General features: G+C 41.3%; 1 protein-coding gene across 1 annotated transcript in view; it reads right to left on the minus strand.

Annotated features, from left to right (window-relative positions):
- rars2 (arginyl-tRNA synthetase 2, mitochondrial) overlaps positions 1-18,878 on the minus strand; it is a 65,002-nt gene that overhangs the window by 22,938 nt on the left and 23,186 nt on the right. The window contains exons 10-13 of the mRNA XM_078212468.1: positions 16,077-16,183; positions 12,091-12,186; positions 6,375-6,435; positions 2,495-2,571 (exon numbers count right to left, since the gene is read on the minus strand). Of these exons, the coding sequence (XP_078068594.1) occupies positions 2,495-2,571; positions 6,375-6,435; positions 12,091-12,186; positions 16,077-16,183 (341 nt within the window). The remainder of the gene's footprint in view (positions 1-2,494; positions 2,572-6,374; positions 6,436-12,090; positions 12,187-16,076; positions 16,184-18,878) is intronic.

Raw genomic sequence — 18,878 nt, forward strand, 5'->3', positions numbered from 1 at the left:
GGCTTGGTTCATCAAAACTCAGTTTAATGCATCTGAAAAGAACAAATAACCTTGAAAGAAGCTGACAACTTGATCTCAAAACAGTTCAATATACAGATGTTATAAAAAGTATATTCTGTTTTTCCTCCTCTCCCATCACCACCCCCAACTGTGAAATTTCAAGCCAGTGAGTGGGGGTGGTGGGCGCAGAGGTGTTTTGTTTTGCTTGATTAAAGCAAATTACTGTGGATGCTGGAATCTGAAACCAAAAGAGAAAATGCTGGAATATCTCAGCAGGTCTGGCAGCATCTGTAAGGAGAGAAAAGAGCTGACGTTTCGAGTCCAGACGACCCTTTGTCAAAACCAAAAGGCATAGAAAGTGGGAGATATTTATACTGCAGAGGGAGGGAATGAAAGATGAGTCATAGCCACAGAAACCAGGGAAAAGACTGCTAATGGCTGTCCACAGACAGAATAATGGGCAGAGAAGCTAAAATGAAGATGTCCCCCCCCGTCCCACCACCACCACCTCCATTTTAGCTTCTCTGCCGTTTGGCCATTCACACCCTTTATTCTGTCTGTGGACAGCTATTAGCAGTCTTTTCCCCTGGTTTCTGTGGCTATGACTCATCTTTCATTCCCTCACCCTGCAGTATAAATATCTCCCACTTTCTATGCCTTTTAGCTTTGACAAAGTCATCTGGACTCGAAACATCAGCTCTTTTCTCTCCTTACAGATGCTGCCAGACCTGCTGAGATTTTCCAGCATTTTCTCTTTTGGTTTTTTTTTGCTTCTTCCTTTACATCAGTTTAACAGAAGATGGTGGGGTGTTCCAGGGCTTCCCCGAGTTATCCTGCCAGATGTGCCTCTGATAATAGACTTGGGTCCTTCTGGGCCTGAGAACAAGTGTAGGTAGCTGCTGTTATAGACCTGAAGTGTGGCCTGAAGCTTCAAAAGGCAAATTATGTTTACTGGCAGTCCCACAGGGGACATTCACCCTCCGGCGTGTGATCTCAAATATTTCAGACAAAGGATTCAGCCACAAGAAGCACAGGCTTGTTTATGAAAGCTGATATGAATAGAAAGTGCAAGAAAAACACCCCACAAGTAAATCGGAAGTAGACTAAACTGCAACCATTGCCTCAAATTGCAGAAGGTATTGTAACAGCAATATTAGCTTTAGGTTATAAAATAACCCATCATGTCCCACAGTGCACAAAACATGTCACTCTTGGAAAAGTGCTAACATCGGAAAGACAAAATAAAACTAGTATATGAATAAACAGCCACAAATTAGTTCACAAAGCAAGTGTTCTTAGTTTAAGGACCTGCAAAGGACTAACTTGGTGATAAAGAACCATTCAACGTGCAGTGTCCTAGATTGATAACCTTTTCCTAAATATATATTTTATAATTCAGAAATAATGTGACAGCATATGATTGTACATGGTATTCATCACCCGATGATCTACTTGGGGGCAATGTAAAGCACTGACAAACATGAACTAGAGCCCACATTTATCCACATTGTGGGTTTCCATTATTGGCTGCAGGGATGAAAAGTCAGATTTTCATCCACTCAGAAGTTATTATGCCCTGGACCTATACAGGGCAGTACTGACAAAGGTCTGAGAGTCGACGGCCCTGTCTACCTTTTGTTCAGGGACTAATGACTGGCCTGAAGGGATCAAGTGAGGCATGAAAAACAGTAGACAGGGAATACTAATTGGGTCTAATTGAAAAGAAAAAGAGGGAGAAATAATGGTGGATAAACAAAATCAAAGTCACCAAGAACATGCAACCAGTGTGAACTCTGGATAACATTTTCACACAGTAAGAAGTCTCACAACACCAGGTTAAAGTCCAACAGATTTATTTGGTAGCACAAGCCACAAGCTTTTGGAGCGCTGCCCCTTCATCAGGTGCGTGGGAGTTCTGTTCACAAGCAGGGCATATAAAGACACAAACTCAATTTACAAAATAATGGTTGGAATGCGAGTCTTTACAGGTAATCAACTTGATTACCCACCTCAGTTTCTATAAATTTTCTCAATTTTTGTGCTCTCTCTCACCACAATCCCATCCATCCAACCAAAACCCACAAAGACTTAGAGGGTCCATGCACCAAATGTTTCTTGGAGAACTACAAAATTTATGAACATAAAAAGAAATAGGAGCAGGGATAGACCATTGGGCATGCTCCGCCATTGAATGCGAAGGTGGGCTTCAACTCCACGTTCCCATCCGATCCCCATATTCCTTAATTCTCCCGAGACACCAAAAATCTAGCATTCCCAGCCTTAAATGCATTCAACGATGGGGCATCCATAGCCCCCCCAGGGTAGAGAATTCCAAACATTCCCAACCCTTCGAGTGGAGAAATCTCTCCTCATCTCAGTCTTATTCATCTCATCAGGAAAGAAGGGAATCCAGTGTTTGAATAGACTGAGATGGAGGGTTCTCATTATGATGTGACAGAGTAATTACAAAGTGCTTTCTTTCCTTGTGACCTACCGTTCAGTCCAGTTGTAGCCCATGATTTTCAGTATTTCAAACAGCTGTTGAAAATGAGCACACTGTTCTTTATCCGTCTGCAGAAAGATACAGCTATTATTATAGAAATCACACCAGTATTAAAAGCCGAAAGCCTTAATTACATTCCTTTACCAATATAATTCCAAGGCATACGTCACAAAATAATCAAACTGAATAGTACAAGTTGTGTTTTTTGTTAAAAAAAAATTGATGAAACAGGAAATGTGCCAATAGGGCACATCCTGTGATCCTAATCAGTGCAATGCAAGATCTAAGTCCTGTGGCAAATGCAAAGAGAAACACCTTTACAACTGCTCCTGAACAGGTAGCTTATCTTGAGCAAATATTGAATACCTGCACGTTCACAGGAAGCAGCTACCTGTGGAATTAAACATCGAGCTAACGTACAGTGGCAAAGTTCGAATGGCAGCACCTGCACGAGACGCAAAAAAAGGAGAAAATACCGAAGCAAAATGGAGTCTTGCAGCTACAGGGAAAATAAAATTTAAAACTAATTTAAAACTAATTTGATAATTTTTCAACATTTTATCAAGTTCAGCGAGTGTTATAATAGTATTGGAAAAAATGAGAAGGCCCCTGATCTCCCCTCAAATTTTAGTTATTTTTCTCAAGGGAAGTTGATTTCGAGACTCAATCAATTTGTAGGGGTTTATATTTTTAGTGTGAAAATCAAAACCAATTCTGACATCCTGACTGTAAAGAATTCCTGCATTATTCTCTGTTAAATTCACACTTTCAGTCACATTTCCCACCACCCATGCATTGGGCATATCCCCGCCATCAGAATATGTGGAATATCAAGTATTTCACTTCCTCTTGGTTTTCTAAGTTTTCGCAGAATACCGAAATATAACTTCTCCTCATGCAAGTAAAGCAGCAAAAAAGCAGCTTCATTTGTGGTTCCATTACCCTACGTTGATGGATGAACTGGAAGACACTTAATGGTCTGGAGCTTGCGATAATAACGGGGAGACAATCATTGTTATTAAAGGACAAATCTGACAGCAACCTCTGGAGTCCACACATGTGCAGTTAAACATGGACATTAGGAAATTGCTGTCCAAGTTGCACTATCCCTCCAGAGGCTTTGCTATAGCGATGTGTCATGAAAGTGCAGTACTTACCCATCAGATACCCATTAAACACATCAGAAAAAAATAGAGATTGTTCATTCCAGTGTATGTGAAATGTTTAATGGTGTGCCAAGTCATAATTACCTCCAAACAACCTCTCCAGTACTGCAAATTAAATTTTGCAAACATAGGGTCTCATCCTTCATATTTTAATTATGGTTGGAAATTTAAAACAAAAATTATTTTACCTTTCCTTTGTCTCTCATCTCTCTCTCCAACTCCCATCTTTCTTTCCCGCTCTTTATTTTGCTTTCTGTAAATGATTTTACATTGAATTAAATACTCTAACTTACACTTCTTGGTCTAGACTCCGCATGCTTGAAGAGAAACTGTTGCTAGCCCTGTTCCTAGCACACAGCTCCCCGTGGAGGTGCCACACAAATTAATTTCTAATTATCGCAATTTGTACTATAAGAGCCCGCTAAAATTCTGTGGGAAGAGGTATGCATAACGAATAGTGAGCACCATTCACCTGCTGCTGTCCACTAAACCGGAACTGATAATTCATTGAGAGTTACACAAAGTTGGAACTTTTTATTGTTACATGGTCAAGTTGACAATGGAATAACCACCCGTTGCTCAGATCAGCGAGATTGCTGTTGAATCATAGAATCCCTACAGTGCAGAAGGAAGCCATTCGGCCCATCAAGCCCACACTGATAATAATCCCACTCTATTCCCGTAACCCCACATATTTACCCTGCTAATCCCCCCAAAACTAGGGTCAATTTAGCATGGCCAATCAACCTAACCCACACATCTTTGGACTGTGGGAGAAAACCGGGGCAAACCCATGCAGACACAGGGAGAACATGCAAACTCCACACAGACAGTGACCCAAGCCCGGAATCGAACCCGAGACCCTGGTGCTATGAGGCAGCAACCACTGTGCTGCCCAAAGCCCAAGCTATTGCTTGGATCTAATGTTTTATTCATCAAATCATAGGCAAAACATTACCAGCAATGCCTTGTTTTCCTGCCCAGTTACCTTGGGTCCACCAATAAATCACCTTAATAGCACGTTCCCCATCCTACCCCCATAATTAGACCAGAGCTGTGATGAGGTTTGGAGTTAAATGGTAAACGCAAAATCCAAGCTTGGCATCAGTGAACAGGTTACTGGTGAGTAACCGCTGCTTGATAGCACTGTTGGTGACATCTTTCATCGCTTTGTTGATGATTGAGAATATGCTGATGGGTAAGTAATTGCCTGGGTTGGATTGATCTCGATTTTTTGCTGGTGTCACATGAGAAAATTACATTGGCTAAAGACACTAGGGACCTCAGGATGAGACCAAAAAGGATTATCCCAAAGGCAGTTCTGGACAAACATAATTGCAAACCTTGCCTTTTGCATTCACGTGTTTAGCTTTGCCTTCACTGAGGACGGTGATATTCATTGATTCTCCTCCTCTCACTAATTGCCTAACTCTCCATTGCCGTTCACAACTAGATGTAGCAGGGATGCCAAATTCTGACCTGATCAGTTAGATGTGGGATTGCTGAGCTCTGGCATACTGTGCCGTTACGCTGCCCACCTCCATCTCTGCTTCAGTCTTCACGCTCTGCGGATTTCAGCACATCTGAACTCTGCTGCCCATATCCTATCCCACATCAAGTTTTGTTCACCTGTAACTCCAGCTCTTGTTAACTTATATTGGCCTTCAATCCTGAAATGCATCTAATTTAAAGTTCATTCCCTTCATAGTCTTGCTGCTCTTTAATTCCACAGTCCACCAGATTTCTTCGCACTTCTAACTCTGGTCTCGTGCACCCCAATTGCCTTCATCCTCTCCGATCCTTCGGAATTCCCTCAAGTTCCTCAACTTACCTAACCCCATTTAAATACTGTGCTCAAAATCTACCTCTGAATGATCTTTTGATCACTCCCCTTAACATCTGCTTATCTGCCTTAGTCTCCATTTTGTCTGATTACATCACTGTTGGGCTCTTTTCATTTTCAACTCTCATGGACAAGAATTACAGCCAGGACAATCTCGTCAGTCTAACACCTTTACCCAAATCACAAATTATTTGGATTTGAAGAGGTTGATCTTTCCACCATATTCATTTTATGGGGATGGACCCATCGGTAACAGTCCTCACATTCCACACTGTCCATACATGCAAATTTCATTGAAGACAACCATCCTTTGCAAACAATTTAAGACTGCAAACTTGCATTCTACTCAAAACAAGGTTGCAGATGAGACTAATGTCTTTTTTTTTGAGTGGGGTGGGGGAAATGGGAGAAAGTGAAGTTTAGGTGGTCTTGAAAATTTAAAAGTGAGCAATAAATTCAAGCAGGCCCAGTCACAAATACAATTTACCAATTCCTGCCAAATAGCAAAACTGACAAGACAATGTAATGTGTCAAACAAATCATGTGGCTACATACTATTTGAATGATATGTTGTTCTAATGTGTGGATAAAGATTTGCCAAAAGCAATCATTCAAATGTTATCAAGATAATTTTTACTCAATTTGTGTCAGAAGTTTTATTTAATTTGATGCCATTCAAACAGACTCTTGTGAAAATGCCAGATTTTTAAAAATCCTCCAGGGAAAAAAACCATTTTGGGGCCAGGAGATTGCAGATCCAAACAAATTATTTTATAAATCACCAGACTGCTACAAGTAAATTAATTTGCAAAGTTTGTCTACCCAAGAACATTTCTCGTAAAACCTCTCTCTCGTTACCTACCACATAAATCATTTGGTCAAAATTGTATTTCTTCATTCGATCTATAGCAGCTGCAACGTCTCTGCCAACAAAAATAGTGAAGTAACAGCAATTATTTCCATTAATAACATCCGTTGTTAGGTGACATAATTTAAAAAACCTTTCATCGTGTAAAACAGGTACTAAATTTTACAAAAAGGGGATTTCCCCTCAAGGTAAAATTAGAGCAAAAAAAATCCTCATAAGTCAGGCAATTGAATAAAGTTATATTGTGGTAAATTGTTAATTTCTCATTGTCCATTATCTAAAACATAGGGACTACTGCCAAAGGGTAGCAGATTTCTCAAAATGTTATATGGGTGAGGGTGCTCCCTGCAAATGCTGTTACTCGCCAAGCAATCCAGCTCAACTTTAGGGTGAAAATGTCAAGTTGCCCAAATTAATACTATACCATTGCAAAGAAAATGTTTACACTGGCTTAGGGAGGCAGTGGAATGGTTGCTGGACGAGTAATCCAGGGAGCCAGGTTCGAATCGCACCATGGCAACTGGTGAAATTTGAAGTTAATAAAAATCTGGAATTTTAAAAACCCATCTGGTTCATTAATGCCCTTTGGGGAAGAAAATCTGCCATCCTTACCTGGTCTGGCCTACATGCAATTCCAGGACCACAGCAAAGTGGTTGACTCTTAAATGCCCTCAGGGATGGGCAATAAATGCTGGCCCAGCCAGCGATGTCCACACCCATGAACAATTAAAAAAAACAAAGCAGAAAAAAGGTGGTAATACAAAGTTTTATGGAAACCGAGGGCCCAATTTTAACTCTGCAAGTCTATAGGTTTTGAAGGAGTCAAAATCTCACTCCTACACCGGAATTCTACCGCCCTGCCTGCCACGGAATTGGAGCAGGTGAGGGGTGGAAAACAGAAATATCCTTTGACCTCGGGCGAGAATTTCCGGTCTTGCTCGAGCGAGGCCATAAAGTCCCGCACCTCGTGTTTTGCAGGGGACCCTAGTTTGAATGATACAAGATGATTACTATCATTTGGTTGAGGAAGAAGAAGAACAATGCAATTAAAATCAGTGTACCCAAATTGTCCATTTTCTGCAGAACTGCCCTACAAACCACCAGAGTGCTGCCTTATCTGTTAATCTGGGTGAAGTGATTAAAGATCTTCCTGCTGAGTTATTTTAAACGCATCATTATTTGTGTTTTTTTTAAACCCTGTCTCAGTACAGTTTTTAAATAGATGCCACTGAAAATAGCTGACGTTTCTATTCATCATATTTCCTTTTATTTTCATGTTAACATTTTGCATAATTTCTTTATCTGAAGAACAGTTGTGTTTGAGATGTCCCATCATAAATTAGAAAGCTTATAATAGTTCCTGTATCTCTAATTACAGACCTTTGAAGCATCTTCATGCCTGTACATTATACAAACCTTTCTTACTTTGATGACATCGCAACTGTCTCCAAAAGCATTCATTCAAGCAAGCAAATATTACAGCAATTAGAGGATCCACCTGCCCACTAAACAAACTGGCTAAACACATTTACACAAATGAATTAACTGGAGTTTCAGCTTGAACCCAATGGATTACTGGCATATTTGCAAGATAATTCATAAGCTTCACCATTCTCAACCAAAATAGTTCATGAAAGTGGAACTCATTTGTACTAAACCTTTGATTTGATTTATTGTCACATGTATTAGTATACAGTGAAAAGCATTGTTTCTTGCACGCTTTTCAGACAAAGCATCACCGTGCATAGAGAAGGAAAGGAGAGAGTGCACTGTTACAGTCAGAGCTGGGGTGTAAGAGATTGAATTAAAGCATTGTTAGAGAGTTAGGATAAAATTTTAGAAGCATAGAACGAGAGTAAAAGATAGAATTAGAGGGTATGCTGGGCACAGCTTGCAAGAAGTCACCTCGCCCTGGTGCCATCTTAGGCTGCTTGAGCTTGGAGTTTTAAAAAAAAAGTAACAAGACATTTAGTGCAGGAACATTGAAGAACTTGCTTTGCTTTTCGTTTCTGGTCATAACCTCATCTACATATTAGTGGGAATGAAAGGAATGTGTGCTCACACGTAGGATTGTAAACCAATTTAACATGTTGGTGAAACAGGATTTTCTGAATTTGTTCCCCTCAAGGGAAAGAGGATTAGGGGATAGAAAGAATTACATTTTTAAAAATACCAAAGTCATGTTGTCTGAACTGTTGAGAAAATGATATCGACTTACCCCAAACGTTGGAGGTAAAAGACAAACATCTACACAGCAATGGAGTTTTCCGTGGTATCAAATTTGCCATGCTCGGGGAAGTCAATGAATAATGATTCCAGAGAATACATGGATTTTCAGTCTGATTGAGTTTAAAAATGAACACATATAGGACTCTGACTGATGCCACTTCTCAACATAACCAACCTACCCATGGTCTAGCTTTGCTATGTATCTCCTAATCAAAAAAATGAAGCAAGTCTCGAGGGAAAAGGACAGAGGCAGACACACTGTCTCTGCCAGTTAATTCTCTTCAGTTAGGGATCCATCTGTCTTGGGAGACGATGGTCTGCGCCCAGGATGTCTGTCATTTCTGTACTGAGATCGATTTGAGAGTGGCAGTCCTTCCATAGATTAACAGCATTGGCCCAAGTCAGCTAATGTTCTCTCTTTCTGGCGGGCTCACTCTATCACCTGGACATTTATTTTGCCTTCTGTTTTCTTTGCACCATTCCTGACTGCTTGTAACTGTTTCTTCAGGTATTGTGCCAACATAAACCACAAAGTGGAGTGTCCCCTCCAGAGCGCAAGCATGGGCAAATAATATGGAGACTGAGTTCCTGAGCATTTGGACCCCCCTCCGCTCTCAGCATTGCTAGTATTGTTCAATGGAAAGGATAAAACCAATACTGTTCAGTTCCAGCTTTGCTGCGGGTGTTTCCGGAAAGCTGCCTGGTGACAGACTGCTTGCTGCCTACGGGACCTCATTCTGGATTTTCTGTCAGGTTTTACTCCCCTAGATTTTCCTCAAGAGAGACACCCACAAAGCAGTGGAGCTAATTTACCCATAGATTGGGATCTTGCTCCTGGCACCAGGGCAAAAAAAAAAAATCACACATCACGGGGCCTGCATGCCATGCGCCTGGAAGCCAGGCCTCCTCAGAATCCCCTGTATTTTAGCCAGTTTATGTTGTCGCCACGGGGAGGCACTACAAAAGGATTTGGTGATGAGGAGGCTCTCTACTGGCAGGAAAGGCGTATGCACTCTCTTCACAACAGATGTACTGCAAGCCAGCAGTGAGAGCTGAAAGCACCAGGTGGCAAGCAGGCTGACCGCTTCGCACCACCCAAGATGCTAACACATTAACACACATTACATCGCATCCACAGGGGACAAAATTCTCTTCAGCCAGTTGTGAAAATTCTTTTCATACATAGAAGTTCTAAGTGGTAGATTGTACACAATGTACTTTATGCACAGCTGAACAAACATACTTCCCACCACGCTGATGGGGAAAATTCAAAGGAAGGCCCTCCCTACTTCTCAGGTGTTCAGCTTATTGATGAACAGTGCAAAGTCAATGGGCCAAATCTAATTCACTGGTTTGTAGCCCGTACTGAGCTGTTCAGATGTTCAAATTATTGCGCCATTTTGGCAATCTTTCCAGACAATGTCTACTAGCCCCGATCCAATAACACTGGAGCCTCTCACAAATTTTTAATGTCAACTGACATCAGAATTTTGTTTATTATTCTGTGATGACTTCATTCTCAAGTTTGCCTTTACTAATTTGAACTCCAGTCTTCATGTTGCACAGCCAAGAGTTTAAAGTGAAATCAAGTTCCAGAATTAACTTTTCAATATAATTCACCAGCCCACACAGTTTTTTGATGTGAGTCTCAGTCAATGCCGCTCTAGCCAAAGACTCAATTTATGTACTCTTCTCTTCTAATTCAGCTCTCTGATGTGAGGGATGTGGTTTACTTCATTCAGAATTTCCAGGGCTCAAATGTCTCCATGTGTCTCAGTGAGCAGAGAATGACTCAGTACTCGGTGTGGACTGATCACTGAACTAAACAGTTGGAGTTCGTACATCTATACAGTCACTATATTGGCCATAGTTCAACAGTCCGTTTGCTTTGTTGATGGCTGTACATAGTAACAGTGGAGTCCATCAATTGCCTCAAGATTGGATTGATGCAAAATCGCAAATTAGTAACTTCTGATTTCACTGGGCACTCAGGGAAAATGAAAATAAATTTCTAGTTCTAGGCTGGTGTTTTTAAACCCTCCCAGGTTTCCCTCAAGAAACTGGTGATGATTGTGATGTGGTTTCCTCTTGAACCACTTTCAGCATGCTGAAAGCATAAACATCACTCTTGATCTGATAAACTGGGGATATGTTCAAACCGAAATATTTCGACCATCGGCCTGCTTTCGGCTTCATGGTGGCACAATGCCAGGGACCCAGATTCAATTCCTGACTTGGGTCACTGTCTGTGTGGAGTTTGCACATTCTCCTTGTGCCTGCGTGGGTTTCCTCTGGGTGCTCCTGTTTCTTCTCACAGTCGGAAAGACGTGCTGGTTAGGTTGATTGGCCATGCTAAATTGACCCTAGTTTTGGGGGGATTAGCAGGGTAAATATGTGGGGTTACAGGGATGGGGCAGGATTGTTGTCGGTGCAGGCTCGGTGGGCCGAACGGCCTCCTTCTAAACTGAATGGATTCGATGATGCTTCAAATAATTCTCTCTACATGAAAAAGTCTCTACTTGGTAAGATTTCTTTTGACAACACTGGAATGCAGTTCAGATTGTCGATATGCTTTGGATGATCTTTATTTTCTATTTAATGGTGGGCCACAAAGCCAATTCATTTCTCACGTCCTTTGGGGAAAAAATGCCAAAAATCGCTTAAGAAATATTTGCGTACTAAATCAACGTCATCTGCATTCAGCAGTAACTGAACAAACTATCAGCTTGAATTAACGAAACAGATCGGAATGATGATTCGTTCATGCTTATATGTATTACTTAGGTGACATGATTACTTTTTTATTCCAACTTTGCTTCTCCAAAGATACATCACATTCCCTATCAGGAAAATAGTTAGTAAGGGTTTTTACCCAAGTCTCTACCAGTGAATCTCTACCTGGCTGCTTGCAATGCACAACAGCAGGATGAGGCTTGATTTTGTTCATTCACATGGAGAAGGGAGCCCACCTTCACCCCTTATACCCTTTGAATAATATGGTCAGGGTTGAGAACCCGTTGTGAAAGCAACTGTGAACATTAAGTGCACACTACCACTCTGGTATGGGGCACGGGTACACCATCATTCTTTCTGTCACTGAGCTACTATTTAGTTACAGCTGAACTTTCCAACTGCAAGCTTTCGAATTTTACTTTAATTACATCCAGGGAAAGTCTGTCTACTGGTGGACAGACTCTGACTGGCATGAAGATCAGGATTCTCTTCACTAGAGAAAACTCTGCTTCCTGATCAAAATTGCAACATATAAATCTGTCTAAATATTAGTGAAACTAAAAATAAAGTGTGGAAACCTACAGAAACGAAAGCATTGCCAGAGCAGACATATGGCTGGCCAAGTACAGCTTTTATCAAATTGCCTAGTTTCAGACATGGACACTTGGATGAATAAATATTTAAAATGTCACCAATACCTCTGTGCATGGCCACTAAAATGCTTTAAAAATAGAAAAATAAAATTTACCTGGTCAAGTAGAGGGACGTCCCATCACAACGAACAAGTTTGGCATAAGTAGAGAGATCACCATTTGGTGAAAGATCAACCACTCCAGTTCCTTGCCTTCAGAGAAATAAAATACAAGTAACTTTCTGTTACTTTGCAAGCATAAAATTTTCATTCTCAAGGGAGGAATTAAGAAAAGCAGTTTTGTCATAAACTATTTTAGTCGTTGTAATGTTTGGGGGATGTGACTTAGTGTTACGTAAGCAAACATAATAAAGTGAGCCACAAAACAAACAAGGGAGTGACCACAAATTGTTCTTGGTAATAGAAGAAATATTTTGAAGGTGAATTCTGAATCTCGTTTTGGACAATGTTGTTTAAGAGAGGAATGATTATTCCTCCCAACCCAGCCCAGCTTTCAGGATAGACAAAAGCTCTTGGCATCAGCTGAACCCGAAGAAAGCCACATTTGGTTAGCATTTCCATTCGTCTTTTGAGTATTATTGATTTATTGGCCAGGTTGATAGAATAAAAAAATGTATTTATTAGTCACAAGTAACATTGCGATGAAGTTACTGTGAAATAATTCTCTCAGTTTATTAAAACAGTGGAAGAAGTTCCTACAAGTCCACCCAATTAGACTAATCTGAGAGATAAAAGGTGGGGATTAAGTTATATAGCACCACATCACATTCTTAGCACATCCCTCAGTACTGCACATTCAATTAACTACTTTTGAAATGCATTCATTATTATAGAGCTGCATTGTCAGCCAATTTGCTCCTAGTTGAATCCCATCATGAATTAACTTATCCACTTTCTGTTGGTGCCGGTGGGAAAGAAAGTCTGGATGGGAAAACAGAGAACTCTCTTGCTCATCTTCAAATAATGCTATTGAATCTTTCACACCTACCTGAGCAGGCAGCACTTACCCAAAAAGTGTAACCTCAGAGTAACAACCTTTCCTCAGGACCACAATGGATCTACTTGCGATGTAATAAATAAGAAAATCTGTGGCCACTAGAGGGATCTACACAATTCCGTTAAAGACATGCTACTATTCCAAAAGTCATAGAATCCCTACAGTGCAGGAGGGGGCCATTTGGCTCATCGAGCCTGCACCAACAACAATCCCACCCAGGCCTTATCCCCATAACTCCATGTATTTACCCTGTTAATCCCCTGACACGAACGGGAAATTTAGCATGGCCAATCCACCTAACCCGCACATCTTTGGAGTGTGGGAGGAAACCGGGGCACCCGGAGGAAACCCACGCAGACACGGAGAGAACGTGTAAACTCCACACAGACAGTGACCCGAGGCCGGAATTGAACTCTAGGCCCCTGGTGCTGTGAGGCACAGTACCACCCAAGTGTGCCAATTCTAATTCAGAAAGGGAGCGTCAGCTGTCCGAAAGCAAAACACAAGCATTGACATTTTCCATTAGTGTTAGAAATACAAATCAACAAACAGAGGAAGAAACTTCAAGACACTATGGTCACTTTACGTTCCAGATGGACAGAAAACCTCAAGAACTAATTCATTTCAGACCCGACTGAAAACCTATAGGCTTAAGAATGGCAGATGAATTTAAACATGGATAAAGCAGTTAACATAGCATCACAATGACAAACTGATAATATATCGTGCAAAGGGAAAAAAAGTATTTGGGGGCGATTATCACTGATCAGAGGGCTTCAGAAAATGAATATGAAGTTCTAGTCACAAGCCTTGTAACAGATCTGAAAAGGATTCAAGTTCTGGTTTAAAGAAATAGTTGTGTGATTATGGTATTGGACCAGCAAACCCAGAGGTTGTCTGTAGTATTGCCAAGGCAGGATAATCATTTGAAGTCGACAAGTCTGGGTGACTACAAAAGGAGCCATATTGCCGGGAAAACTCAGCACCTTAAATAACATAGAATCCCTACAGTGCAGGAGGCCGCCATTCAGCCCATCGAGTCTGCACCAACTTTCAGACGAGCACCTTCCCCAGACCCACATCCCACCCCATCCCCCCACCCATTTACCATGGCTAATCCATCTAACCTACACATCTTGGGACACTAAGGGGCAATTTAGCATGGCCAATCCACCTAACCTGCACATCTTTGGAGTGTGGGAGGAAACCAGAGCAGCCGGAGGAAACCAACACAGGCACGGGGAGGACGTGCAAAGTCTGCACAGACTGTTGCCCAAGGCTGGAATTGAACATGGGTCCCTGGCGCTGTGAGGCAGCAGTGTTAACCACTGTGCCACCATACCGTTGACTAATTTTCTTCAGGGAAGGAGGCCTGTCAACAATATTTAGTCTGATTCATACACACAGGATGTCAACAGTTGCCTTTTAATGTAATTAGGCAGTAAATAATGGCTCACTATTGTCAGAAGAATGACAAAAACATATTAAACCAGTAACAACCAGAATGAGACTGCATTTGAGGTTTTGATAACCAAAACAACTTGCACTTAACGTTTAACATTCCAAGGAGTTATCAGGTGAAATAGAGCCACAAAGGTATTAGTACAGTTGATCAAAAACTTCATTAAAGAGGTAGGTTTCAATGAGTGACTTATAGGAGGACAAAGCTGAATATGTGGTGGATTTAGGAAAGTAACTGCAGAGCTTTTGGCTGAGACAGTTGAAGGCCAACACCAGAGTGATGAAAATCAGGAATGCACAGGGGATCAGATTCGGAGGAAATTATAGATTGAGGGTTGTGGAGGCTGGCAGTCGTTACAGAGATAAGGAGGGGCGAGGCTGTGAGAGGGATTTGAACATGATAAGAATTGCCAAACTGAAGCTTCGCAGAACCAGGAGCCAAATTAGGTCAGCATGAAGGGGTGACATGGTGGCACAGTGATTAGCACTGCTGCCTCACAGCGTCAGGGACCCAGGTGACTGTCTGTGTGGAGTTTGCACACTTTCCCCATGTCTCTGTGGGTTTCCTCTGAACGCTCTGGTTTCCTCCCACACTTCAATGATGTGCAGGTTAGGTGGATTGGCCATGCTAAATTGCCCCTTAGTGCCCCAAGATGTGTAGGTTAGGGGGATTAGTGGAGTAAATACTTGGGGTTACGGGGAACAGGTCTGGATAGGATTGCCCCTTAGTGTCAGGGGGATTACGTGGGGTTACAAGGATAGGGCCTGGGTGGGATGGTTGTCGGTGCAGACTTGATGGGCCAAATGGCCTCCTTCTGCACTGTGGGGATTCTATGATTCCATGAGCACAGGGGTGATGGGTAAACAAGACCTTGTTCCTAACCTAACTTGCACAGAGTATTGGATGAGTTCGCAGTTATGGAGGATACAAAGTGGGCGATTGGGCGGGAGTGTATTGGAATAGTCTAGTCAAGGGATAACAAAAGGCATGGGTGAGAATTTCAGCAGCAGATAAGTGGAGGAAAGGGCAGCGATGGGAGACATTACAGAGGCGGTAATAGATGATCTTGATGATGTACAGAGCATAGAGATCACAAATGGTCTGGTACCTCCACCAAAGCATCCAGCCCCTCTGTTAAATATTTCCCAACAAAATACCTGTTAAACCTAAAAGCTTTGGAGAAAAATCACAAAGCACAAAACAAGAGTGAGTCGACCTTTAAAGCCCACGGGGGTCATCCATGATTTTCAGGACAATAAATTAGGAGCAACGTGTTGTAAATGCCTTGGGAGAACACTTCATTCCCAACATCTTTCAAATGCTTTAGGTGAACACCTGCTGAACTCTTGCTCGGACATTTCAACTTATTGCCTCAAGGCTTCTTCAGGACCAGCCCCATGTTTCATGACTGTCAGACTGCAACTTCATTTGGAAGCAAGCACAACCATTCAGGTTTCCTTTTTCAGTTCTGATGAAGAGAGTCCACCCCAAAAGAATCGCTTTTTAAGTGTCGACTGAACTGCTGCACATTTTCAGCAGTCTTTATTTTTGTTTTAATTTATAAACAAAAAAGTTCTTTAGTGAGATGTTCAAAAAAATACAACCGCTGAAATCTAACCTTACTTTGTTTTCTTGAGCAGTCCTTTCTGATCCAACAGCCGTAGTACTTCCTGTGCTTTCTCTTGGTACAATGATTCTCCAGAGTACTCATCAAAACGCACATCAAGTCGCTATTGGAATACACATACATTTAAAAATTAGGCCAACCTCAAAAGACTATTTTCAGAATCAAGCCTTGCATCAAAAATCACAAGATCGCAATCCAGTTTAAATCAACCAGAAACAAGTCAAAATCTATTTAGAAATGTAATTCAATGTTGAAAGTTACCTGAACACAAAGCTGCGTTGAATATGAGCCCATTTATCATTATTTTCATTGGTTAACATGGTGAGAAATACAGTAAATACAGAAGCTTATTTTTGAAGGATAAACAATTGCCAGAGTATTTTAAAGAGTTTTGTCTTTAAATATATATTTGAGTTGATTATTATTACATGTATTAGTATAAAGTGAAAAGTATTATTTCTTGCGCGCTATACAGACAAAGCATACCGTTCATAGAGAAGGAAACGAGAGAGTGCAGAATGTAGTGTTGTCGTACTTAATTGGAAGGCCTATTGCAATCATATCCTTTCAGACAGTTCCACTTAAGCTTGCACAGCAATCCTCATCAGTTTTCTACAAAGGTGACACAAAGTGTGCACACAGCCAACATTGTCATGCACAGACACAGATGCACATTTTTTTAAAAACAGATTGTGACTGGGAGAATTACATTAGCAATTTATAAGACACCCTGGAGAAAAATCTCGATACACTAGATAAATCCATTTACGAAGGACAGATTCATGATTTTTCCCAAATCTACCACAGAGGCAAAGTTTTCATTTACTATCTTGAAATATAGAGGATTTTTATTCTTCCTTCACTTTCTGAAGCAAGGAGGAAAAACTAAAAATAAATGTGGATGGAGCAAAGTTAACAGTTGTAAATTAACCTCCCACGCCCCAACCTTTTCCCATTACGCTGGCTGGGACAGTGGGTGATTTATACCCAGGGATTTGCAAATACTTTTCAGACCAATTATTCCTCTGACGCTCATCATAGAAACTAGAAGGAATAGGCCATTCGGCCCTTCAAGCCTGCCCGATCATCAAATTCAATATCCTTATCCCCCCCTTCCCCCGCATATTCCTTGATCCCTTTAGCCCCTAGACCTATATCTAATTTCTTCTTGAAAATCAGACAACGTTTTGGCCTCAACTACATTCCGTGGTAGTGAATTCCACACATTCACCATCCTCTGGGTGAAGAAATTTCTCCTCACCTCAGTTCTAAAACTAGTTATCCTCAAACTATGACCCCTTGTTCTGGACTTCCCCACTACTGGGAACATCCTTTCTGAATCTATCCTGTCTAACCCTGTTAGAATTTTATAAGTTTCTATGACATCCAGTCTCACTTTTCTAAACTCCAGTGAAGATAATCCTAACCGACTTAGTCTCTCCTCATATGACAGACCTGCCATCCCAGGAATCAGCTTGGTAAACCTTCCCTGTACTGCCTCTATAGCAAGGACATCCTTCCTCAGATAAGGATACCAAAACTGCACACAATAGTCCAGGTATGGCCTCACCAACACCCTAGACAACTGCAGCAAAATATCCCTATATTCAAATCCTCTCGCTATGAAGGCCAATACACCATTTGCCTTTTTTACTGGCTGCACCTGCATGCTTACTTTCAGCGACTGATACACGAGGACTCCAAGGTCTTGCTGAGTATCCACCCTCTCTCAATTTATACCCATTCAAGTAATAATCTATCTTCCTATTATTGCTACCAAAGTGGATAACCTCACATTTATCCACATTATACTGCATCTGCCGTGCATATGTCCACACGTATATGCCCTGTTCAAATCACGCTGAAGCATCTCTGAATCCTCCTCACAGTTCACCCTCCCACCCAATGTTGAACCATCTGCAAATTTGGAGATAATACATTCAGTTCCCTCTTCCAAATCATTTATAATGTAAACAGATCCCGACAGAACCGCACTAGACTGCCAATCAGGAAAAGACCCATTTATGCCAACTCTTTGCTTCCTATCTGCTAACCAGCTTTCTATCCATCTTGAGACATTATCTGCAATCCCGTGTGCTTTAACTTTACATAGTAGCCTGTTATGCGAGACCTTGTCGAAAGCCTTCTGAAAGTCCAAATAAACCACATCCACTGGTTTTCCTCTGTCAACTCTTATTTTTAAAGTTTATTTAAAAGTTTTATTATTTATTTAAGTAAGGCTTACATTAACACTGCAATGAAGTTACTGTGAAATTCCCCTAGTTGCCACAGTCTGACGCCTGTTTGGGTCAATGCACCTAACCAGCACGTCTTTCAGAATGTGGGAGGAAACCCACGAAGACATGAGGAGAACATGCAAACACAACACAGAGTGACCCAAGCCGGGAATTGAACCTGGGTCCCTGGCGCTGTGAGGCAGCAGTGCTAACCACTGTGCTACTGTGCCACCCATACTAGTTACATCCTCAAAGAACTCCAATAGATTTGTCAAACATGATTTCCCTTTTGTAAATCCATGTTGACTGTCAGATTATACCACTGCCTTCCAAATATTGATAAGAAAACTCTGATCTGTTTTAGAGCAAGTCTTTACACCTTTGTTGATAATGAAATGATGGCCAGTAGCAGCTGCCTCCTTTCCATATTCCCCAGACTGTGTCATTACATATGTTCATGATCAAAAGTTACATTTCTCTTTATCAAATCACATTTCAGCCTGTGATCTGAGCCAAAGCTAATTTCTTTATCAGCTATTTCATGGTTAAAACCCTGCCTGG

The sequence above is a fragment of the Mustelus asterias genome, chromosome 5 (genome assembly GCF_964213995.1).
Source record: "Mustelus asterias chromosome 5, sMusAst1.hap1.1, whole genome shotgun sequence".
NCBI lineage: Eukaryota > Metazoa > Chordata > Chondrichthyes > Carcharhiniformes > Triakidae > Mustelus > Mustelus asterias.